The sequence below is a fragment of the Molossus molossus genome, unplaced genomic scaffold, assembly GCF_014108415.1.
Source record: "Molossus molossus isolate mMolMol1 unplaced genomic scaffold, mMolMol1.p scaffold_m16_p_14, whole genome shotgun sequence".
Taxonomy (NCBI): Eukaryota; Metazoa; Chordata; class Mammalia; order Chiroptera; family Molossidae; genus Molossus; species Molossus molossus.
In genome coordinates, this window is record NW_023425349.1 from 56902731 (window position 1) to 56925476 (window position 22746).

Consider the following 22746-nt stretch of genomic DNA (forward strand, 5'->3'; position numbering starts at 1 on the left):
TCCTGCTAAGATGGAAGGTTCTTGGGCTCTAACCCGAGAATTTGGTTTCAGTAAATCTGAGGTAAAGTCTGCAAATAGGAATTTTTATAAATGTTTCAGCATATTTTTAAAAAAATTGGCTTTAGTGAGGTATAATTGATATATAAAAATGTAAGGTATTTGAATTGTACATCATGATGATTTGATGTACGTATACATTGTGAAAGGATCCCCTATGAAGTTTATTAATATAATACATCCATCACCTCACATTTATCTTTTCTTTTTGTTTTGTTTTTTGAAGGTGAGAGCTGGGGAGACTATTTAAGTTCTGTTTTCTTTAGCAAATTTTAGTTATACATATATAGTGTTAATTATAGTCACTGTGTTGTACATTAGATCGTCAGACCTTATTCATCTTATAGCTGATTCAGCAGAATCTTATACACTCCACATTCTCCAAGTTATTCTTATGCACATTGAATTTTGACAATCATGCTAAATATAATTTTTGAAACAGTACTCCTGCAGTCCAGCTTTAATAGCTGGAAAGTCTTTTTAAAGGTGTATATGAATATGGGTATATATAGGAATGCTTTATTGTTGTTTTTTTATGTTTGAATAGTAAATATATGTCTTACTTATTACATACTAGGCAGATTAAAAGTTTGAATATGCCATGAATCTGGTTTAAACTCCTCTTATTCCTTGAAATGCTTCTCTCAATAATTGGCTTCAGTCACTTCTTCCTTGAGTGCCTTCAGAACAGTTCATATGCAGTTTGCAGGGTATCAATTTTATGTTTCCCTCTTTGGTTTTAAATAATCTTGTCTTGCTTTTAGATGTCCATTAGGACTTAACCTAAGGGTGTAGGCCATAGGGTATGATTTCAGGAACTCACTGAGGAATCTAGAAGATTCCAAATCCCAAAGGAAAACCAAAAACATTTCTGTTTTCACTAAAGCCTCAATCTTTATTAAAGATTAAAGATTGGACACCCTTTTGGATATTAATTTATTTATTCATTTGTTCATTTATTCACTCATTTAACAGCATTTACTGAATATCTGCTAGATGCCAGACCATAGGAAAACACCAAATATATAAGGGAAGGTGTATCTTGCATACAATTAATGGAAACTGAAGGAATTGAAGGGAACACAGGTGAAGCACAGAGAAGCTTTGAGCCACTGAAAATAAATTTTATAAATATGAAGCTGTTTCTAGGTTTATGCTATGTTGGAACACTTCTGCTTTGGAAACCATGATATTGTTCAAAGTCTTGGCACAATCTGTGGTTTCTTTGAGGTCAGGAATCATGCCCTCTTTATTCTCCCTATATTATTTAGTCTAGCCTCCCAAACTCAGTGAATGTTTAGTAATTGTGTTTCTCTGTTTTTTCTTAATCAGGATATAAAAGCATCTGTAAATTTCTGCATTATTTATTTTTGTTTTACTTTTAAAATTGTACAGATATCAAACATACATTATAAAATTCCATGATTTTTAAAACAGCTTTATTGAGATATAATTCACATACCATAAAGTTCACACATTTAAAATGTATAATTTAGTATTTTTATTATTGAGTTGTAAGGGCTTTATATATTCTGGATACAAATTTCTAGATATAAATTATCATATATATGTTTTGCAAATATTTTTACCATTCTTTGGATTGTTTTTTTGACTTTCTTGAAAGTATCATTTGCAGCACAAGAGTTTAAATTTTGTAGTAGTCTAATTTTTCTGTTTTTTCTTTTGTCTCTTGTACCATGATATTTTAATGTTAGATAAATAATTAATGCCTGAAGCAAAAAACATGCCTGCCTTGCTTGCCTTCTTAATATAATTTAACTCACTGCTGGTTTCTGAATTCTCATTTAGTGCTCATTTCTGAGAAATAATCAAAGACTCTGCTCAATGTAAAATATTCAGGATTGATGGGAGAACAAATGAATGACTAGTTTGGGACAGAATTAAATAAGCTGCTTTGTTCCCAGAAATATCTAGTAGAGTATGGATCTCTGATTAGTATAACTAAATACATATCCTTTCCCAGACTTAAAATAAAAATACATGTAAGGTGCATCTCTTTGTATCTGTACTTGTGTATTAGGTGTGTCTGTGAGCACATGCCTCTTTCCTTATGCACCTGCATATATGTGTTTGTGCACGTGTATGTATTAGATACTTAATTTTCTGTGTGCCAATTCCTAACTGGATAGTTTTGCTTAGGTGTGGAGTACAGAAAGTGAAGGACACAATTCTTCATATGCTCTTTAAAATCTTACATTTGCTAAAGGGTGTGATGAAGAGAACTGGAGAATGGAAGAAATTTAAAGGAGACTCTTGAATTTGCAAACATTGGGCCAGGGCCAAGGGCACTTACATAGTGACTAAGCTACATACCTCATGTCACTAAGACTCCCTTTCTAAACAACTAAGCTAATACTAGAATAGCCAATGACCTACTTCAATTGTAACAATAAGATGAAGATTACATTTACAGTACAAAATACAGTACAATTTCTAAAGCAAAGCTCAATTTCAGAGCCTTTTAGCACCTTAATTGTAGGATTCTTTAAAAACTCAGTATAAGAGAAGCATCAGAAACAAATGTTTTTATGCTTCAAGAGTTAATAACTTGTGTCTCTTGAAATATTTTAGTGTTTCTAACAAGTCTGGTTCTGATAGCATGACACTGACGTGTATTCATCATATTCAAGAACCACACACTCCTGTGGTATTCCCAAAAAGTATATGTTTGGTCCTTTATTCTAGGAATCAAAGTGGAAAGCCTTGTTGTATGATGTTGTCTTAAATTCTTCTTTTTAATCTTCAGATTAGTTTTCCAGAGCCTTATTATGTAAATTGCCCAAATTTAGTGAGGCTCTTGGTAACTAATTTTTTGACAGAAATAGATAAAGTAGGCATTTGAACTTGCATTCTGATTGTATTTTTAATCTTTCTTTTTCAGTGTTTTCTACACTTACTGAGGATCTCCTAAATACTATCTAGACTTTTATTAAATTTTTTTATATATTTATTTACAAATGTATAATTACTATGAAAAGGAACAGAGTATGGCTTTTAGTGTCTGAAAAATAAGTAGAATTTAATGAGTAAAGAGAGATAAGGGATGGAAAAGGCCTTGTAGTAGAAGGGAGCATAGGAAGACTGAAGAGAGTAAATCAGAGCTCAAAGAGTTAGTAGGAGATGAGGCAGGAGCTTGATCATGTAAAACCTTAGTCATGTTGTCAAGGTTAAGAACACTAAGAACCTAGCCAATGTGGTTCAGTGGTTTAGCATTGTCCCAGGAACCAAGAGGTCACTGGTTTGATTCTTAGTCAGGGCACATGCCCGGGTTGTGAGCTCGATCCCCCGTAGAGGATGTGCAGAAGGCAGTCGATCAGTGATTCTCTATCATGAATATTTCTCTCTGTCTCTCCCTCTCCCTCTCCCTCCCCCCCCTCTCTTTAAAAAACAAACAAACAAACAAACAAAACACCAAGAAATCAAGTAAGGGTGAAATGATTAGATTTGTGTTTTTAAAAGATCCCCATGACTCAGTGTAGAAAACAAATCAGAGGGGTATAAGAGTAAATGGAAATGAGGGTCAATCAGAGAGTAAGGCATTATAGTAGTTGTTTCAGGAGATGCAGTTGAATGGGTTAGTAATGAGAAAAATGGACAAATGAGAGAAATATATAAAAGGTAAAATCAAGGGAATGTGGTGATGGATTGAATGAATAATGGGGTTTGAGGGAAAAGGTAGTGTAAAGGGTGATTCCTGGGTTTCTGGGACTTGCAGAAATAGGTAATTGTGGTGCTGTTTCCTCAGAAAGGGAATGTTGTAAGAGGATCTTGGGGGGATGTTAGGGAGACTCATGAGTTTGGTTTGACACATTGAGAAGCGTTTGGGCCATCCAAATTAAAATGGGTAGATTGACTAGACTGTGGAAGATAAGGGTCTGGAGTTTAGAGGTCAGGGCTAGAGATGGAAATAGCAAGTGATTTGCATATAGAGTATCTAGAAGAAAGAGAATGTGTATACATAAGAAGAGGGCTCATAATTAAGTCTCAAGGAACTTCAACATTAAATCACCAGGTAAAGAGGAATGAACCTGTAAAGGAGGTTGAAAAGGAGTAACCAAAGAGATGGGAATAAAATCAGGAAAGCTAAGGGGAGAGACTTTCAAAGAGAGAATGATCAACAATGTTGGATGCTGCTGAAAATTTACAAGAAAAATAAACAAAAGAATCTGGGTTTTTAGTAACATGGAAATTTTCATTTTATTTTAGTAAGAGCAATTTATGTGGGACTGTGGAGCAGAAACCGAATTAGAGTGAGTTGAGTAAATGGAAAGCAAGAAAATAGAAATGGCTGTTTTAAACTTTTCAAAAAGAGGCTAGGTAGGCTGTAGCTGGAGAGGATGTGCAATAAAGAGATTTTACATTTAAGATGGGAAGAGCATTAGTATTAAAAAAATTTTTTTTCCCCTTTATTGATTTTTAGAGAGAGAGGAACAGAGAGGGAGAGAGAGATAGTAACATTGATGAGAGAGAATATTGATTGGTTGCCTCCAGCATGCCCCCTGGCTGGGGATTTGGCCCACGACCTGGGCATGTTCCCTGACCCAGAATTGACCTGAAGACCTCTTGGCGCATCGGTTGATGCTCAAACACTGACCCACACTGGCCAGACAGAGCATTAGTATTTTTAAGATACGTGGATAGAAGAGAAAGTATAAGTGGAGTAAAAGTTCCCTGAAGAAGGATGTATATTAGAGGAAGGTATGGTATAGGAAATATATGTTAAAGAAATGGTTTTAACTACCTGGTTTATAATAACTACCTTATTAGAGAAGCATTTAAAAAAATTTTTAATTATCTTTATTTATTTAAACTTATCTTTATTGTTGAATGTATTATAGGTGTCCCCCCTTTTTTTCCCCATTGACTCCCCCACTCCTCGTTTCCCCCCACCCCACTGCCCTCCCCACAGTATTGTCTGTGTCCATTTTTATGCATATATGCATATAAGTTCTTTGGTTTATCTCCCCCGCCCTCTTCCCTTTGAAGTTCATCTGTTTAACAACCAATTTGTACTTCTTAATTCCTTCACCTTTTTCACCCATCCCCTCAACCCCCTCCCATCTGGCAACCTAGAAAAAGTTCTCTATTTCCTGCTTGCTCATTTTGTTTGTAGATTTAATTGTTGATAGATATGTATTAATTGCCATTTTATTGTTCATATTTTTGTTCTTCAAGAAGACTGTCAACATTTCATATAATACTGGTTTGGTGGTGATGAACTCCTTCAGCTTTTACTTATCTGGGAAATTCATTATATGTCTATTGAGTCTAAATGATAGTTTTGCAGGATAGAATAATCTTGGTTGTAGGTCCTTGCTTTTCATCACCTTTAATATGTCTTGCCACTTCTTTCTGGCCTGCAACGTTTCCTTTGAGAAATAAGCTGACAGTCTTATGGGAGCTCCTTTGTAGGTAGCAAACTGCTTTCCTCTTGCTGCTTTTAAGATTCTCTCTTTGTATTTAACCTTCAGCATTTTGATGATGATGTGTCTTGGTGTGGACCTCTTTGGGTGCATCTTGTTTGGGACTCTGTGCTTCCTGGAGTTGTATGTCTGTTTCCTTCACCAAGTTAGGGAAGTTTTCTGTCATTTTTTCAAATAGGTTTTCAGTTTCTTGCCCTCTCTCTTCTCCTTTTGGTACTCCCATGATGCGAATGTTGGTTTGCTTGAAGTTGTCCCACAGGCTCCTTATCCTATCCTTTTTTTTTTGTTTTGCATTCTTTTTTCTTTTTGCTGTTCTGATTGGGTGTATTTTGCTTCCTTATATTCCAAATCCATGGTTTGCTTCTTGGCTTCACCGACTCTACTATTGATTCCCTGTAAATTATTCTTTATTTCAGTTAGTACATCCTTCTTTTCTAACTGGTCCTTTTTTATGCTCCTGAGGTCTTCACTAAGTTCCTTGAAATTCTCACTAAGTTTCTTTTTATTTTTTTAAATCTTTATTGTTGAATGTAAAATGCATTACAGATGTTCCACATTTTCCCCCCATTGACCCTCTCCTCTCCACTCCTGCCCCCCTCCCGCCTTTTCCCACACTATTGTCTGTATCCATTGGTTATGCATATAAGTTCTTTGGTTTATTTCTTCCCACCGCCCCAACTCCTTTCCCTTTGAGGTTTGTCAGTCTAGCAAAGAATTTGTACTTCTTAATCCCTTCATCTTTGTCACCCATTCCCCCAAACCCCCTCCCATCTCGCAACCAACAAAATGTTCTCTGTATCTATGAGAATGTTTCTGTTCTACTGTTCATTTTGTTTGTAGATTCCATTGTCGATAGATATGTATTCATTGCCATTTTGTTTGTTCATATATTTTATCTTTTTCTTCAGAAAGGCCCTTCATCATTTCAAATAATAATGGTTTGGTGGTGATGAACTCCTTTAACTTTTTCTTGTCTGGGAAAGTCTTTATATGGCCATTGATTCTAAATGACAGCTTTGCAGGATAGAGTAATCTTGGTTGTAGGTTCTTGCTTTTCATCACTCTGAATATTTCTTGTCACTCCCTTCTGGCCTGCAAAGTTTCTTTTGAGAAATCAGCTGACAGCCTTATGGGAATTCCCTTATAGGTAACTAGCTGCCTTTGTCTTGCTGCTTTTCAGATTCTCTCTTTGTCTTGAACCTTTTGCATTTTGATGATGTGTCTTGGTGTGGGCCTCTTGGGGTTCATCTTGTTTGGGACTCTCTGTGCTTCCTGGACTTGTATGTCTGTTTCCTTCACCAAGTTAGGAAAGTTTTCTGCCATTATTGTTTCAAACAGGTTTTCGATTTCTTGTTGTCTCTCTTCTCCTTCTGGCACCCCCAAGATGCGAATGTTGGCACGCTTGAAGTTGTCCTAGAGGCTCCTTACACTATCCTCATTTTTTTTTTTGGATTCTTTTTTCTTTTTGCTGTTCTGATTGGGCATTTTTTGCTTCCTTGTATTCCAAATCGATGGTTTGCTTCTTGGATTTACATACTCTACTATAGAATCTGTGTAAATTATTTTTTATTTCAGTTAATTCCTCCTTCAATTCTGATTGTGTGTCCATAATTTCTGACTGATCCTTTTTTATGCTCTTGAGGCCCTAAGTTCATGGAGCATCCTTATAAGCAGTATTTTGAACTCAGCGTCTGTTAGGTTGCTTATCTCCATTTCACTTAGTTCTTTCCTTGGGGTTTAGTTCTGTTCTTTCATTTGGGACATGTTTCTTTGTCTCCTCATTTTGGCTGCCTCCCAGTGTTTGTTTCCATGTATTACTTAACGAGAGGTATGGGGCTAGCTGAGACCAGATGCTGCTCGTTTGAAAGAATTTAGGAAAAACCTGAAGCAGGATCCAAGACAGGCCAATCCTATGGTTAAGCAAGTGGCAACAGCTTGGGTGGGCCTGAAAGTTGGGTGGGGCGGGGCCTCAGGGAGTCACCAGGGTGGGGCTACCAATGTGAGCCTGGTTGCTGGAGTCCCAGATGTGGCCGCTGTCTGCCGCCCCCCTGGGAAGGGCTCACCAAAGGAACAAAGGTCTCTAACAGCACGTTTGTCCTGGAGAAAGCCCCCTCTCCAGCCCTTGCTCCAGTGCCAAACAGCTCAGTTGTTCCCTGTATGTCTCTGGTGCTCCTAGAGCTTAGAGGGAGAGAGTCCTATAAGTTCATGCGTGGGCCCTTTAAGGAGCTGCCTGGGGCTCCAGCCGCTTCAGCTTCCCTGAGCCTCAGTTCCTGCTAGTTTTTCCAGCCAGAAGTTATGGGGACTTCTCTTCCTGGTACTGGAACCCTGAGCGGGGCACCTGGTGTGGGACAGGGATCCTTCAGTCCTCAGGGAGGACCTTCCCAGCCGAGGTGTCCTCCTGATTTTTATCCACCACACGTGGGTGTGGGACCAGCTCCTCTCTCCACCAGCCCTCATGCCTCCGCCCCTCCTTCCCTCCGCCCAGTTTGGATGTGGCTGCTGCTTTAATTCCGTAGTTGTAGGACTTCCATTTAGCTTGATTTCAGGTGGTTTAGAATGATGGTTGTTCTGTAGTTTAGTTGTAACTTTGATGTTGTTGTGGGAGGACACGATACCGCGTTTACCTACGCCGCCATCTTGACCGGAAGTCCCCTCACTAAGTTTCTTGAGCATCCTTGTAACCAGTGTTTTTAACTTTGCATCTGTTAGATTGCTTATTTCTGTTTCGTTTAGTTCTTTTTCTGGAGTTTTGTTCTGTTCTTTCATTTGGGACATGTTGCTTTGTCTCCTCATTTTGGCTGTCTCCCTGTGTTTGTTTCTATGTATTAGGTAGAGTTTCTATGTCTCCTAGGCATCCTAGGGTGGCCTATTGTAGCAGGTGTCCTATAGAGTCCAGTGGCACAGCCTCCCTGGTTACCCTAGCTGGGCCCTCACTGTGTACCCCTTGTGTAGACTGTCTACCCTTCTATTGTAATTGAGTCTTTGTGGCTGTTGGCATGTCAATGGGAGGGATTTTAGTTGTAATTTTGTTTTAGATATATATTCCAATTTGTTTTGTTTCTCTGTATGTACTCTTTATCCCTAGCTACAAGACATTCCTACCAAAATGTATTCGAGCAAAGATCCAAGACTATCATATTTTGACAAGAAAGCGAATAAGATACAGATTTCGCAGATTTATTGAACAGTTCAGCCATTGCAAAGCCACTGCCAGGAACTTGAAACTTAAGTATCTTATAAATCTGGAAACTCTTCAGTCTGCCTTTTACACAGAGCAATTTGAAGTAAAAGAATCTGGAAGAGGTCCTTCAGGTGAGGAGATTTTTGCAACCGTTATAATAACTGGAAACGGTGGAATTCAGTGGTCAAGAGGGAAACATAAAGAAAGTGAGACACTGACAGAACAGGTAATTCTTAATGATACGTTCTCATTCTTTGTTAATTTAAGTAGAATGGCAATAGAAGCAAAATAATTCAAGTCATTTGAAGCATGGCCTTGTACTTTTCTTCTTCCATTGGTAGAAGTAAAAATTTTTAATGGTATAAAGCCATCAAGTTCTATAGTTCTTTTCTGGTTGTTCTTATATGTATTTTATGTAATTATGACAAAATAATTAGTAATGGTATTTTTATAGTTTTAGAAAAGGCATGAGAAAAAGTACTTTTGCCTCCTTTTTTTCTTTTACTTATATTTAATTTTTATATTTTATTGTTGATATAGAAGGCACTATAATAAACTTTAATATCTTAGAAAATTTAATTTTAATTGATATTATGATGATGTATACCTGTTAAATAATGTAGTTTGTCTTAGGATTGCATTATAAGTTTTAAGTTTGTTCTTATCTGTTATTCTTAGATTATTAGAGATTTAAAAATTTATTGATCTTTATTCTGTGATAAGCTTTCAATTTTCTGGCAGTGGTTTCTATTAATATTGATTGGATTGAAGGGTACTAGAGCACACCTAAGATTCTTGGAACCCTTTAATGCTCTCATTTTTAAGTCAGAGCAAGATACAATGTAGTCTAGGGTTAGAATATTGGGGGAGCAATCCCATTTAATGCTTATCTATTGCTATAAATACTTTCTTTTCTTAAATAATTTGTTATGAATGTTGTCTCTTTTATAAGTCTTGTTTTAAAATGACTCCATAGATTCTACCTGTTTTTAATTTCAAATGCTCTTAATTATAGGATTTACAGTTATATTGTGATTTTCCTGATATTATTGATGTCAGTATTAAGCAGGCAAACCAGGAAAGCTCAAATGAAAGCAGAATTGTAACTATCCATAAGCAAGATGGTAAAAGTCTGGTAAGTTTGCTTTATAAGTAAAAAGTCATTATGTTATACAGTTTTTAGAAGTATTTCTTCTTAATATCTGAGTTACTATCTTATATAAATTTTTATTATAGTTTTAAATATAGCTCTAAACATAAATATCAGTTTAGTGAGCTTTTTTTCTTACATACAGCTTTTTGTGTCACTACCAAGACTATCTTCCCACAGAGTTTCTTATACATTAATGTATTCACTCATTTTTATGTTGAGCATAGCACTAGTTACTTTTTCTTCCCATTCTGGGTTGCACTAGTTCCCTGTTATAGTTCTTATTCCTGACTATCATTTCTTCTTCTTCTTTTTTTTTATCAATAGAGATGTGAATAATACCAGTCATACTGCCTAATTAAAGGAGAGAAAGAAATCAAACAATACTCCTAGGAATTTATATAACAAAATTTAAACCAATCCCAGGTCAACCCTACTCAAGCTGTAAGACATGATTAATTCTAAAAGATTTAACCTTTTCTCTTTTATTAAATAGCTTCAGAAATCCCATGTGTTTTATTTTTTTAAATATGTTTTTATAGACTTTTTAGAAAGAGAGCAAGGGAGAGAGAGATAGAAACATCTATGTGAGAGAGAAACATTGGTCGGCTGTTTCCTCCACACCCCCTACTGAGGATTGAGCCCAAAACTGGGGTTATGTGCCCTAACAGGAAATTGAACTGGGACCTCTCAGTCCATGGGACGACAGTCCACTGAGCCACACCAGTGCAGTCCACTGAGCCACACCAGTGGGGCTAACTCAGATGCTTCTTAACTTCCTGGCTTAAATGTCATATTAATATTATTTGTTCATTTAACTTAAGTATCTGAATGTACCTCTCTGGCCATTTCAGGTTTATATTACCAAAATTATAACTAACTTGCAGTTCATTTTAGTCAGTATGCTTTCCTGTTCTTAGATAAAAATATAAGTAATAGCCCTGGCCAGTTTGGCTCAGCGGTTAGAACATCAGCCTGCAGTCCAGAGAGACCTGGGTTCGGTTCCCACTAAGGGCGTGGAGTTTGGTTGCAGTTTTTCCCCAGCCCTGGTTGGTCGTGCGGGAAGCAGCCACTCGATGTGTCCCTTTCACGTCGATGTTTCTCTCTCTCTCTCTTCCTCTCTCTCCCACTCTATCTGAACAAAAAATGGAAAAATGTCCTTGGGTGAGGATAAAAAAAAAAAAAAAGTAATAGTGTGCACCTACTCCCTACTAGACTATGAGCATCTTGAAGATAAGGATCATATTTGTGTATGTGTGTGTTCAATCTCTGCACCTTGCATAGTGCTCTAGTTTAGAAAGAGTTTGATAAGTATTTCATGGAAGTTGTCTTTTTCTCTCTTAAAATGGATTCCTGTTTTCTGAATCTCATATTTGCCTTGTTTTTCTGGGTACATCCTCCAGTACCTGTTGGTATTTTTATAGGGATTGTGACAAATTAGAAAATTAATTTAGGGAAGACTTTTATATCTTTATAATGGGAGTTTTGAATAGGAAATTCAGGAACGTAGTAAATCTTCTATATATTCAAGTAAAACGATGTATCTCACAAGAGTGTTTTGAAGTTTTTCTAAAAATGATTTTGCACATTTTTGGTTAATTTTAATTCTAGATATTACTTTTTTTGTTATTATACATAAGGGCTATACTTTTAAATTATATGATCTAATTGACTATTATGTGTGAAAGATATTGATTTCTGCATCCTGTTATCTTAATAAATTATCTTACTATTGTAATAGTTTTGCAGTTTTCTTTTGGGTTCTCCAAGTATTCAGCCATATAATCTCCAAATAGAGATAGTTTATCTCCTTGTTTTTAATTTCTTTTTTATTTTATTTATTTATTTATTTATTATTTATTTTATTTAGTTTTTAATTTTATTTTTATTACAGATGTTTCTCCTCTTTTACTCCATTGACACCTTCCTCTCCAGTCCTCCCCCCGCCCCATCCCTGGCTTTGTTGTCCATGTCCGTTGGTTGTGCATACACGCATATAAGTTCTGTGGTTTATCTCTTCCCACCCCCCACCATCCCCTCTTCTGAGGGTTTTTTGGAAATCTATTTTATTTTTTTATCCTCACCCGAGGACATTTTTTGATGTTTTGTTCAGATAGAGTGGGAGGGGGAGAGAGAGAGAGAAACATTGATGTGAAAGGGACACATTGAGTGGCTGCCACCTGCACAACCAACCAGGGCTGGGGACAAACTGCAACCGAGGTACATGCCCCTAGCGGGAACCGAACCCGGGTCTCTCCGGACCACAGACCGACGCTCTAACCACTGAGAAAAACTGGCCAGGGCTCTCTTTGTTTTTAATTTCTGTATTTATATTTGCTTCCTATGTTAGTATAACACAATAGAATACACTATTAAATCATAGGCTTTCTTATTCCTGATTTTAGAAGAAGTTGTTTCAGTGTTCTCCCATTAAATAAGATGCTGTATTTTAGACTGACTATATGTTTACATATATATGCATGATATAATCATAGCATAGCTATATAAGATTTTAGTTTATACTATATACATTTTAGTTAATAATTGATTTTAGAGCGAGAAAAAGGAAGGGGGAGAGAGATAGAAACAGATGAGAAAGAACATCAATTGGCTGCCTCCTGCATGTCCCCCACTGGGGTTCAGGCCCATGTGCCTTGACCAGGAATTGAACCAGCGACCTCTTGGTTTATAGGTTGATGCTTAACCACTGAACTGCAGCCGGCCAGGCTATAGCATGAATACTTTAACTTAGCAGTGTATATTTGATATGTAAAAATAAGTGCTCGTTATTTCTAATTAATACCAACTTTTATATTGGATTGGATAGATTTCTAATTGAGATGACTGGCACATTTTTCTAATGGTGATACTGGAAAATATAGTAAAATTATGGATGTAAAGTGAACTTAATGATAAGCCCATATTCAAAAGGTCTTAAATATTAGACAGAAGAATTTATAATTCAAATCAGACCATAAAAAAGATTTGAGCAATTTAGAACAAAATTTAGGAGAATTAATCTAACAACATGGAGCAGAGAGATTTTTTAGTACGTAGCATGCAGTTGACTTGTAAATGATACCTTTTTTCTTTTCTCTCCTTAGGAAATTGAACTTAGTTCATTAAGGGAGGCTTTGTCTTTTGTGTCGTTAATTGATGGATATTATAGATTAACTGCAGATGCACATCATTACCTCTGTAAAGAAGTAGCATCTCCAGTGGTGCTTGAAAATATACAAAGCAACTGTCATGGTCCAATTTCGTGAGTAATACAGACTTTAGAAGTAAATTTTAAAATAGTAAATGAGATATTTACAAAGAAGGTTTTACACAACAGAATGATATACATAGGTTTAGGAATTTAGAAAAACTCTTAACTAAAGTTGTTTTTCATAACAAAGTCTATTTACAATCAGATTAAATAATAATTAGAATTATTTTGGATATAATTTATCACCTGTATCTCAATCTGGAATACTTCTTACCAGTATAAGTTTGACATTTAGTTTTCTAGGTGTGTTATGAGATAGTGAAAAGTGAAACAGATGATTCCTGCTTTCATGTAGATTGCATTTTGACTTTTCTTTAAAAATGTGCAGCAAATAAAACATACAGCAAACAATTTTTTTAAGAACTCATTAGTGGATATTACATTTTATTTTATTTATTCATTGATATCTTTTAGAGAGATAGAAACACGATGTGAGAAATAAACATTGATTGGCTGCCTCCTGCATGCTCCACACTGGGAATCAAGCCTGCAACTCGGGCATATACCCTGATTGGGAATCAAACTGGGACCTCTCAGTCCATGGGATGATGCTCAAACCACTGAGCTACACCAGCCGGGCAGACATATAGCAAATTTTAAAATTCAGTAGTCTTTGTTACTTGTCATGGGTCTTCAACTAGACTTTGGTATTATATTAAAATAATGCACATAAATATTTTTATTAGAAATTGCTATGGTAGAAGACACAAGTATTTTATAATATATTGTTTGCATAGTTAAATGAAGTTTTATGAGAGTGAGTATGGTTTTTTATTATTATTATTTTTTTTTATCCTCACCTGAGGACATTTTTCCCATTTTTTGTTCAGATAGAGTGGGAGGAAGAGAGAGAGAGAAAAAAACATTGATGTGAAAGGGACACATCGAGTGGCTGCCACCCGCACGACCCAACCAGGGCCGGGGACAAACCGCAACCAAGGTATGTGCCCTTAGCGGGAACTGAACCTGGGTCTCTCTGGACCACAGGCCGATGCTCTAACCACTGAGCCAAACCGGCCAGGGTGTGAGTATGGTTTTTAAAATACTAAGTTTGCAATTAGAAGGCAGAAAATTCAAATGAATGAATTATTTTTTGTGATTTTGTGTGTCTTGTAATACCTTATTTGTTTTTAAAGCAATATAATTGTGCCTTGAATTGGTTTGAACTTTCAGTATTTTTCCATATAAGATTATTGATAAATTTATGAAGTAGAGGAGACTTCTAAAAATTCTGAGTTTTAGATTTGACTTTTGATTGTTTAGATGACATATTGCTATGTTATCATTCACATTACTTCTTTACCTTTAGAATGGATTTTGCCATAAGTAAACTGAAGAAAGCAGGTAATCAGACTGGACTCTATGTACTGCGATGCAGTCCTAAGGAGTTTAACAAATATTTTTTGACGTTTGCTGTTGAGGTTAGTATGTCATATTAATTAACAGTAACATCTTTATTTAGTCTATATAATTTCCCCTTCATGTTTATCTACCATATATATTTCCTTCTTAATACTCTGAATTATAGCTCCCAGTATAACTAACATAATAATGTTTAATGTACCTAGGGATTGTGCATATATAATAAAACACAATTCCTAGGATTTATATAAAAATATAAAGTAATATATACTGACCTTCTGTCTTTTAATGTGGAATTTATTTTACTTTATTTTTTTGATGTTTGGGTGTCACAAGCGTGTCAAATTGCATCAAGTCTCTTTTTTCAGAAAAATGCAAACCTTTACCAAAACATATAGAACAAAATAAATCAGAACCAAACTTTCCTTTTACTAGTAATGGTTACAAGATTTGAGTGAAATAGGGTAATAGCAAAGAGCAAACATTATTAAACTTTCAGCTAGTGGTTTTTCTTTTTAAATTTTTTTTTAAATCCTCACCCGAGGATATATTTTATTAATTGATTTTAAAGAGAACGAAAGGGGGAGAGAGAAAATCATTGATGTGAGAGAGAAACATCAATCGGTTGCCTCCCATTTGCACCCTGACGGGGTGTCAAACCCAAAACCTAGATATGTGCCCTGACTGGGAATCAAACCCTTAACCTTTTGGTATATGGGATGGTGCTCCAACTGACTGAGTAGCCCAACCAGGGCTAAATAGTGGTTTTTCAATATTAAGAATAACAATCTTAATGTGGTTTTAAGCATAAAATTACAATGAAACCTCACTGTTAATACAGATTATTTGGATGTCACCTAAGATTGTTTACTATCTAAAATTACCTAAAAAGATACTATCACTTATAAGGCAGTTTCATGGTATAAATCTTGAGAAACTTTATATCAGGTTCCAAAATTTATCTTGCTTTTTAAGAATAAAGTAAGGATTTTATTATTCAGTTATTTTAAGTTCTATAAAATATAATTATCTTATATTTAGCATATGTAGAGTGGATTTATTGTCCATAAAAACAATTATACAAATACACAAATACAATTTTACAAATACAGTAGTCACACAGTGGAATGGGTAATCACCTTTGCTTGTGGAATGTGGAGAGAGTTGTAGGGAGGACCTCACAGAAAGTGGTACTTGAACTGAGTTTTAAGAATGAATAAAAGTCCATTGCTCAGAAGAAGATACACATTTATAGGTGGAGAGAGAGCTTATACAGTTATCAAGGCATGAAATAGCATAGCACTTGCTTGGAATATTTTGAGTCACTTTAATATAGCTAGAACATATGCTGTATTTTAGGAGTGGCAGAAGTTGAGATTAGAGATGGGAGCAGAAGCCTGCTCAGGGAACGCCTTATTATACACTAAATTAGTAATGGACTTTATCTTATAAATGATGGAAAACTGTTAAGGATGGTGTTATTATTAATTATCATTTCTTTTTTTTTTTAATAAAGTCAACTCTTAAGCTATTTCTGTAGGCTATACAATACATTCCTTTTTGAGGAATCAAGCACTTCTATCACCCTAAACTGATACTACATTAAGATTCATGATTCAAATATCTAAATATCTTGGTTATTTTTGTGAAGTCCTTTTTGTCAAAATAGTCATTATGGTGTTCATTGTGATTTTCCCTCCCTCTCTTTATAATTAAATGTATATAGCGAGAAAATGTCATTGAATATAAGCACTGTTTGATTACAAAAAATGAGAATGGAGAATATAACCTCAATGGGACTAAGAAGAACTTCAGTAATCTTAAAGATCTTTTGAATTGCTACCAGATGGAAACTGTTCGCTCAGACAATATAATTTTCCAGTTTACAAAATGCTGTCCCCCAAAGCCAAAAGGTAAAATACTTTTCTAGTTATTTTAAAAGTATGGGTCATGGCTTGTGTATATAGTGAGTGATATCTTCAGTATATTGATTTAAAAAGAAATATGAAAGAAGCAGCTTTAAAAACAAATTAATTTTATAAATAAATCCTCAAATAGGATTCTTTTATAGATAGATCCTCAAATAGGATTGTTCAGTTTGGTTTGGATTTTCTAGAAGTGATATAAAGTTCCATAATTCTAAAATGATATTTAAAAATAATAATGCTGAATATAAATCAGTCACTTACTTATTAAAGTGAAAGAAAGACCTCACTTCCAAATTCACATATGTGGCTCTAAGTGAAAACTTTCGTATTCTTTTAGAATTTCAATTTCTATACTTTTAAAATAAAAACAGTAAGGTTGGAAATCTCATGAAATAATATGATTATAAAAATTATTAAATTCCTGAAAATTTATATTAGTTAAGGAAGAGATTATAACTTTGAATATTTGAAATAACTGGCTAGATAGAATACATTAAAATTCAATGAGTAAACTACTAAAATAATTTTCTATGGAATAAAGTGAACAGTAAGAAGTTGTTAAGCATTCCTTATATTTGGAACACATTTTATTTTACCCCTTTTGGAGCAGTTTATATCCTCAGTATGTTTTGATTATATATGTTTTTCATCATCATTATTATTTTTTACAGATAAATCAAACCTTCTAGTTTTCAGAACGAATAGTGTTTCTGATGTACCAACCTCACCAACATTACAGAGGCATAATAATGTGAACCAAATGGTGTTTCACAAAATCAGAAATGAAGATTTAGTATTTGTAAGTCATTAGATGCTAATTATTGTCTTTTTGTCCTTTTAAAATAACAACTGTTTCCCATTTTCATTCATGTAAAATTTGGAACTATTTTATTATAACCTATATTGTTAAAATTTTATTGCAGTTTAAATATTTTTATTTCTTGTGAAAGTGTAATACCAAACGAGTTAGAAATTAGTAAAATTAATTCGTTTAATAAGGGGCACTGGCCAGTTTGGCTCAGCGGTTAGAGTGTCGGCCTGTGGTCGAGAGAGACCTGGGTTCAGTTCCCGCTAAGGGCAAGTACCTTGGTTGCAGTTTGTCCCCGGCCCTGGCTGGGTTGTGTGGGTGGCAGCCACCTGATGTATCCCTTTCATGTTGATGTTTCTCTCTCTCTCTCTTCCTCTCTCTCCCTCCCGCTCTGAACAAAAAATGGAAAAATGTCCTCGGGTGAGGATAAAAAAAAAAAAGAAGGGAATTGTATTTTTTGCAGGATTAAAAAAGTTTTTTTGTAAATCTTAAATTAAAAATAAAAAATATTCTTATACAAAAGACCTCTATCTTAATTCTCAAGGTATAGAGAAAGTAAGGGAAGTTCAAGTGGTTAAAAATAAAGAAGATGCCCTGGCCGGTTTGGCTCAGCGGTTGGAGTGTCGGCCTGCAGTACAGAGACCCCGGGTTCGGTTCCCGCTAAGGGCATGTACCTCGGTTGCAGTTTGTCCCCGGCCCTGGTTGATCGTGCGGGTGGCAGCCACTCGATGTGTCCCTTCACATCGATGTTTCTCTCTCTCTCTCTTCCTCTCTCTCCCTCCCGCTCTATCTGAACAAAAAATGGAAAAATGTCCTCGAGTGAGGATTAAAAAAATAAATAAATAAAGAAGAAACTGAAAACAAAGTAGTACATAAGAGCTCATGTTTTGGCTAGTGTTGGGGGTTGGGATTAGTCTCACTAATTAAAGGGATTAAGATCTAAACGCAGGGCCAAGTTTTAAGGCCTACAGAAGACCAGGAGTTAAAAGCGAGGCCTTCTCTGAATAAAGCCAGGACCTTCAAATAAATGCATTCTCAGTAAAACAGTATGTGGATTGTGAAAAATTCACCCACTAGCAAAAGGGGAAGAGGAGTGTTGTTTTAGTTGGGCTCTTAGGAAAAAAGTGTCTCCTGAGAATTTGTAATCATAGGCTTTTGAGTTTGGGTTTCTTTATACCACCTGCATGATCTGAGAAACCCTAAGCTAATAAATTAAAATAAAAAATTATACTCCCCTAGTTATACTCTGTGGTGCTTGGCAGAAGCAGAAACAACATCTTTTTGGAAGAACATACTCTTGACCTAGGTCACCTAGGACCCCACAGATGAAATGACTTCAAACATGAGCTTTTAATTGAAAAAATTCAAAGAAATAATCCAAGAGTAAGCAAGAGTCAGCAGACCAACAAACATAAAAAGTATTTTATATAACAGACTTTCTAGAAAGAGATTATAAAATGCATACATATTTTTAAAGATATAAAAGGAGTTGAAAACGTGGGAAAAAAGACCAAAATATTTAGAGAAGAAAAATATAGATATGAAAAATATACTCATTGACATTAAAACAGAATGGACAGGCTAATAAGCAGATTATTTATCATTGAGGAGGTAATTAGTAAGTTGGAAGACAGATCTGAAAATTATTCAGATATAGTAGATAGGGAGAAAGAAATGGAAATTATGAGAGAGATATTAAGGAACATAGTGAGCAGAATGAGAAAGAGTAAGATCAACTGATACCCGAGTTCCATAAAGAGACAGTAGATAGCCCTGGCCAGTTTGGCTCAGCAGTTAGAGCGTCGGCCTGCGGTCTGGAGAGACCCGGGTTCGGTTCCCGCTAAGGGCACGTACTTCAGTTGCAGTTTGTCCCCGGCCCTGGTTGGTCATGCGGGTGGCAGCCACTCGATGTGTCCCTTCACATCGATGTTTCTCTCTCTCTCTCCCTTCCTCACTCTCCCTCCCACTCTATCTGTACAAAAAATGGAAAAATATCCTCGGGTGAGGATAAAAAAAAAAAAAGAGAGACAGTAGATATAATTATCATGAATTATAAAGATATGAATCCTCAGGTGAATAATGGGGAGCAAAGAGTCTCCAGGTAACCTAACAGTACAAAACTAATAATAGCAGAGTTTCAGTTTGAACATAGGCAGCCCTGCTTCAGAGTTCAGGGTTTCAACAATTACCCTGTAAGGATATGCAAGCAATACTAGTAATATTAGTAATAGCTAATTATTGAGCATTTACTATATGTTATGGACTGTACTAAGTGCTTTCATGTATTATTCACTTATTATTCATAACAGTCTATGGAAAAGTAGTTATTCCCATTTCTCCAATGATGAAACCAAGACAGCTGCAGCAGAGAGAAATTAAATTGCCTGTACAGGGTCACACAACTAGAAGGTGGTAGGTAATTTGGAACAAGTCAGATATTCTACCACCACAGACCATACTGCACTGCCTTTCTACTGCACTATTAGGAAAGGCAAACAACAACAACAAATATTCGCATGTAAATAAATGTAGGTAAAACACTGCCACTGTAAATAAGTGATAATTATAGCTAATTCAGAGGGACTTAAGAACTAGGTAGAACCAAAATGTGCTTTTTCATTAATCCTTGTTTTCTTGTCTTCTATTATGGTGCAAGGAAACATAATTAATTTGGAGTCTTAAATCTGCATTTAGTTTGTAAGGGAAATATTTGCTCATGGATTTTTTTTTTAACTCTTTGTCATTGAACATACTTCCTAATTTGGACATCTTCATCCATCTTGACTCACTCTTTTCTTTCTTTCTTTTAAAGAATGAAAGCCTTGGCCAAGGCACTTTTACAAAAATTTTTAAAGGTGTAAGAAGAGAAGTAGGAGACTATGGTCAACTGCATGAAACAGAAGTTCTTTTAAAAGTTCTGGATAAAGCACATAGAAACTATTCAGAGGTGCGTATGTTCTTTGTGTAGTTCATGTAGTTTACAATATTTAAAGATGTGGTCTCATATGCACACAACACATTCATGTTTGCAGTTTTTCAAAATTGTAACTTTAAAAAGTATATCTATCAAGGACCTTTCTCAGGATGCCTTCTACTGTGGTTACAGAAAACTATAGAATATTTTTTATAATAATATTTCCAAACTAATTACATTTAGCATTGTGTTATGAGCATTATTATGTCTCTGCATATACTAAGGCAGTGGTTTGCAAAGTTGGTTCCTAGAGCTTTATGGGTTACACAGATTTCCTTCACAATTTCATCTACTTAAAAAAAACAAGAGAGAGTTAGCCCTGACTGGTGTGACTCAGATTGTTGAGTGTTGTCCTGTGCACTGAAGGGTTGCCGGTTTGATTCCTGGTCAGGGCACATGCCCTGACTGCAGGCTTAATCCCTGGTAGGGGGTGTGCATGAGGCAGCCTACTGCTGTTTTATTCTCACATCGATGTCTGTCTGTCTGTCTCTCTCTCCCCTTTCCCTCTCCCTCTCCCTTCCACGTTCTCTAAAAATCATTTAAGAAAAAAAAAAAAAGAGAAAGTTCGTACTAAGGAACATTTAGGGTAAAATATGGATTCCAAATATACCAGCCCACAGAAACCCAGTTACCATCAAGTGTTGATGAATGTGAGTCTCAACAACCATAGCCAGAAGTTCTAGTCAAAGTGTAATTGAGTTAGAGTGATGTTAATACCATGCTAATCTCCCAACATAGTTGTCATGATATTTTATCTGCACAGAAATTATTCTTAATTCTTTAGGAAGTGTTATTTGAAGCTCCCATCCATTTACTTCAGTCCCATATTACTATCTTGGTGTCTACTTCTGTTTGTACCTCTGTCTTCTACTCTAGGTGCCATGGGTCTAAGCCTGTTTATCTTCCATCATTCATGTTGCCCGATACCACTCTTGCTCTCTTTCATTTTCATTGCTATCCCTAGTTCAGCTTTATTGAGGGGTTTCCTCTGAGTGAACTCTAGCATTTAGGCTGATGACATTGCAAGACCATATAAGGCAGTGGTTTTCAACCTTCCTAATGCTGTGACCCTTTAATACAGTTCCTCATGTTGTGGTGACCCCCAACCATAAAATTATTTTTGTTGCTACTTCATAACTAATTTTGCCACTGTTATGTCTTAGGCGACCCCTGTGAAAGGGCCGTTGACTTGCAAAGAGGTCGCGACCCACAGGTTGAGAACTGCTGAAAGGGGACCAAACCACATTGTAGCCTTATCTATATAGTTCTGCTGAGAATAGGAGAAAGTTTGTTTATCTTATGTCAAAGAGTACCTTTCTGAACTGTGAATACTTATAGGCACAAATAATAATTCTTTTGCATTTTTTGTATGGTTTTCTTTTCCTTAGTCTTTCTTTGAAGCAGCAAGTATGATGAGCCAGCTTTCTCACAAGCATCTGGTTTTAAATTATGGAGTATGTGTCTGTGGAGAGGAGAGTAAGTAAATCTCTGGCTTCTTTATATTAATGTTAAGCATTTCTCAGTACATCCATTTTTGTTTGAATTATATAGAAAATTCAATTTCAGGATCATAGTTATGTATCAATATAAACCATAGTTTAATAGGAATTAAATATTCTTGAAACCAAAATGTTGTAGAACTATTTGGTTAGGTCTTCTAAAAAAGGAAGCAAATGAATGAAATTGAAATGCAGAAAATAGTTAATATGGCTTATGTTAACATGCTAAAACAATAAAGTGTATTACAGTGAACAATGTGTACTAATACCCCAACAATATACAGGGTGGGGCAAAAGTAGGTTTACAGTTGTGAGTATGCAAGACAGAGTTTATTCTTGTATTATTATTTGTTAATTATTTTCCATATAAACAACTGTAAACCTACTTTTGCCCAACCCTGTAGATTATGGCTGGTTAATATAACATTGGGATAACTGGCCATTTCACTATAGTACCCATTTATTTGGAATTATAAAGCCAAAGCATATACACTGTAGACTGATTTTTAAAAATAATATATTGATTTTTAGAGAGAGAGTAACATTGATGTGAGAGTGCAACATCGATTGGCTGCCTTCTGCATGCCTCCTACTGTGGATTGAGCCCACAACACGGGCATGTGCCCTGACCATGAATTGAATTGGCAACCTTTCTGTGCACAGGATGACACCCAGCCAACTGAGCCACACTGGCCAGGGCTAGACCTATTTTTTTTTTTTATTTAAGAGAGAGAGAAACATCAATGTGAGAGAGACATATCGAGTGGTTGCCACCCACACAACCCCAACCAGGGCTGGGGACAAACTGCAACTGAAGCACGTGCCCTTAGTGGGAACGAACCCAGACATCTCTGGTCTGCAGGCCGATGCTCTAACCGCTGAGCTAAACTGGCCAGGGTTAGACCTTTTTTTAATGAAACTGACTGAAATGATTAAATGTTGATATTAGATATATTCTGTCTAAATTTAAACTGTTCATAAAACTCACAAGGTTTACATTCAGAAACTTTATGTAATTCCCCATTTTCCTATTAGTAATATGGATTAGATATGCACCCATACTTATATAACA

The 22746-nt window shown here is 35.7% G+C and overlaps 1 protein-coding gene across 12 annotated transcripts in view; it reads left to right on the forward strand.

The window, feature by feature from the left end:
* JAK2 (Janus kinase 2) overlaps positions 1-22746 on the forward strand; it is a 98779-nt gene that overhangs the window by 53256 nt on the left and 22777 nt on the right. For 11 of the 12 annotated variants that reach the window (XR_004959498.1, XM_036261222.1, XM_036261217.1 and 8 more), the window contains 8 exons: positions 8587-8908; positions 9698-9817; positions 12937-13094; positions 14413-14524; positions 16192-16378; positions 17065-17192; positions 20014-20148; positions 21564-21651. Coding sequence is in view for 11 of the 12 variants with exons in the window: in XM_036261222.1 (XP_036117115.1) it covers positions 8587-8908; positions 9698-9817; positions 12937-13094; positions 14413-14524; positions 16192-16378; positions 17065-17192; positions 20014-20148; positions 21564-21651 (1250 nt within the window). In the remaining variant the exon portion in view is untranslated. The remainder of the gene's footprint in view (positions 1-8586; positions 8909-9697; positions 9818-12936; positions 13095-14412; positions 14525-16191; positions 16379-17064; positions 17193-20013; positions 20149-21563; positions 21652-22746) is intronic. The other variant, XM_036261226.1, reaches the window with a different exon arrangement.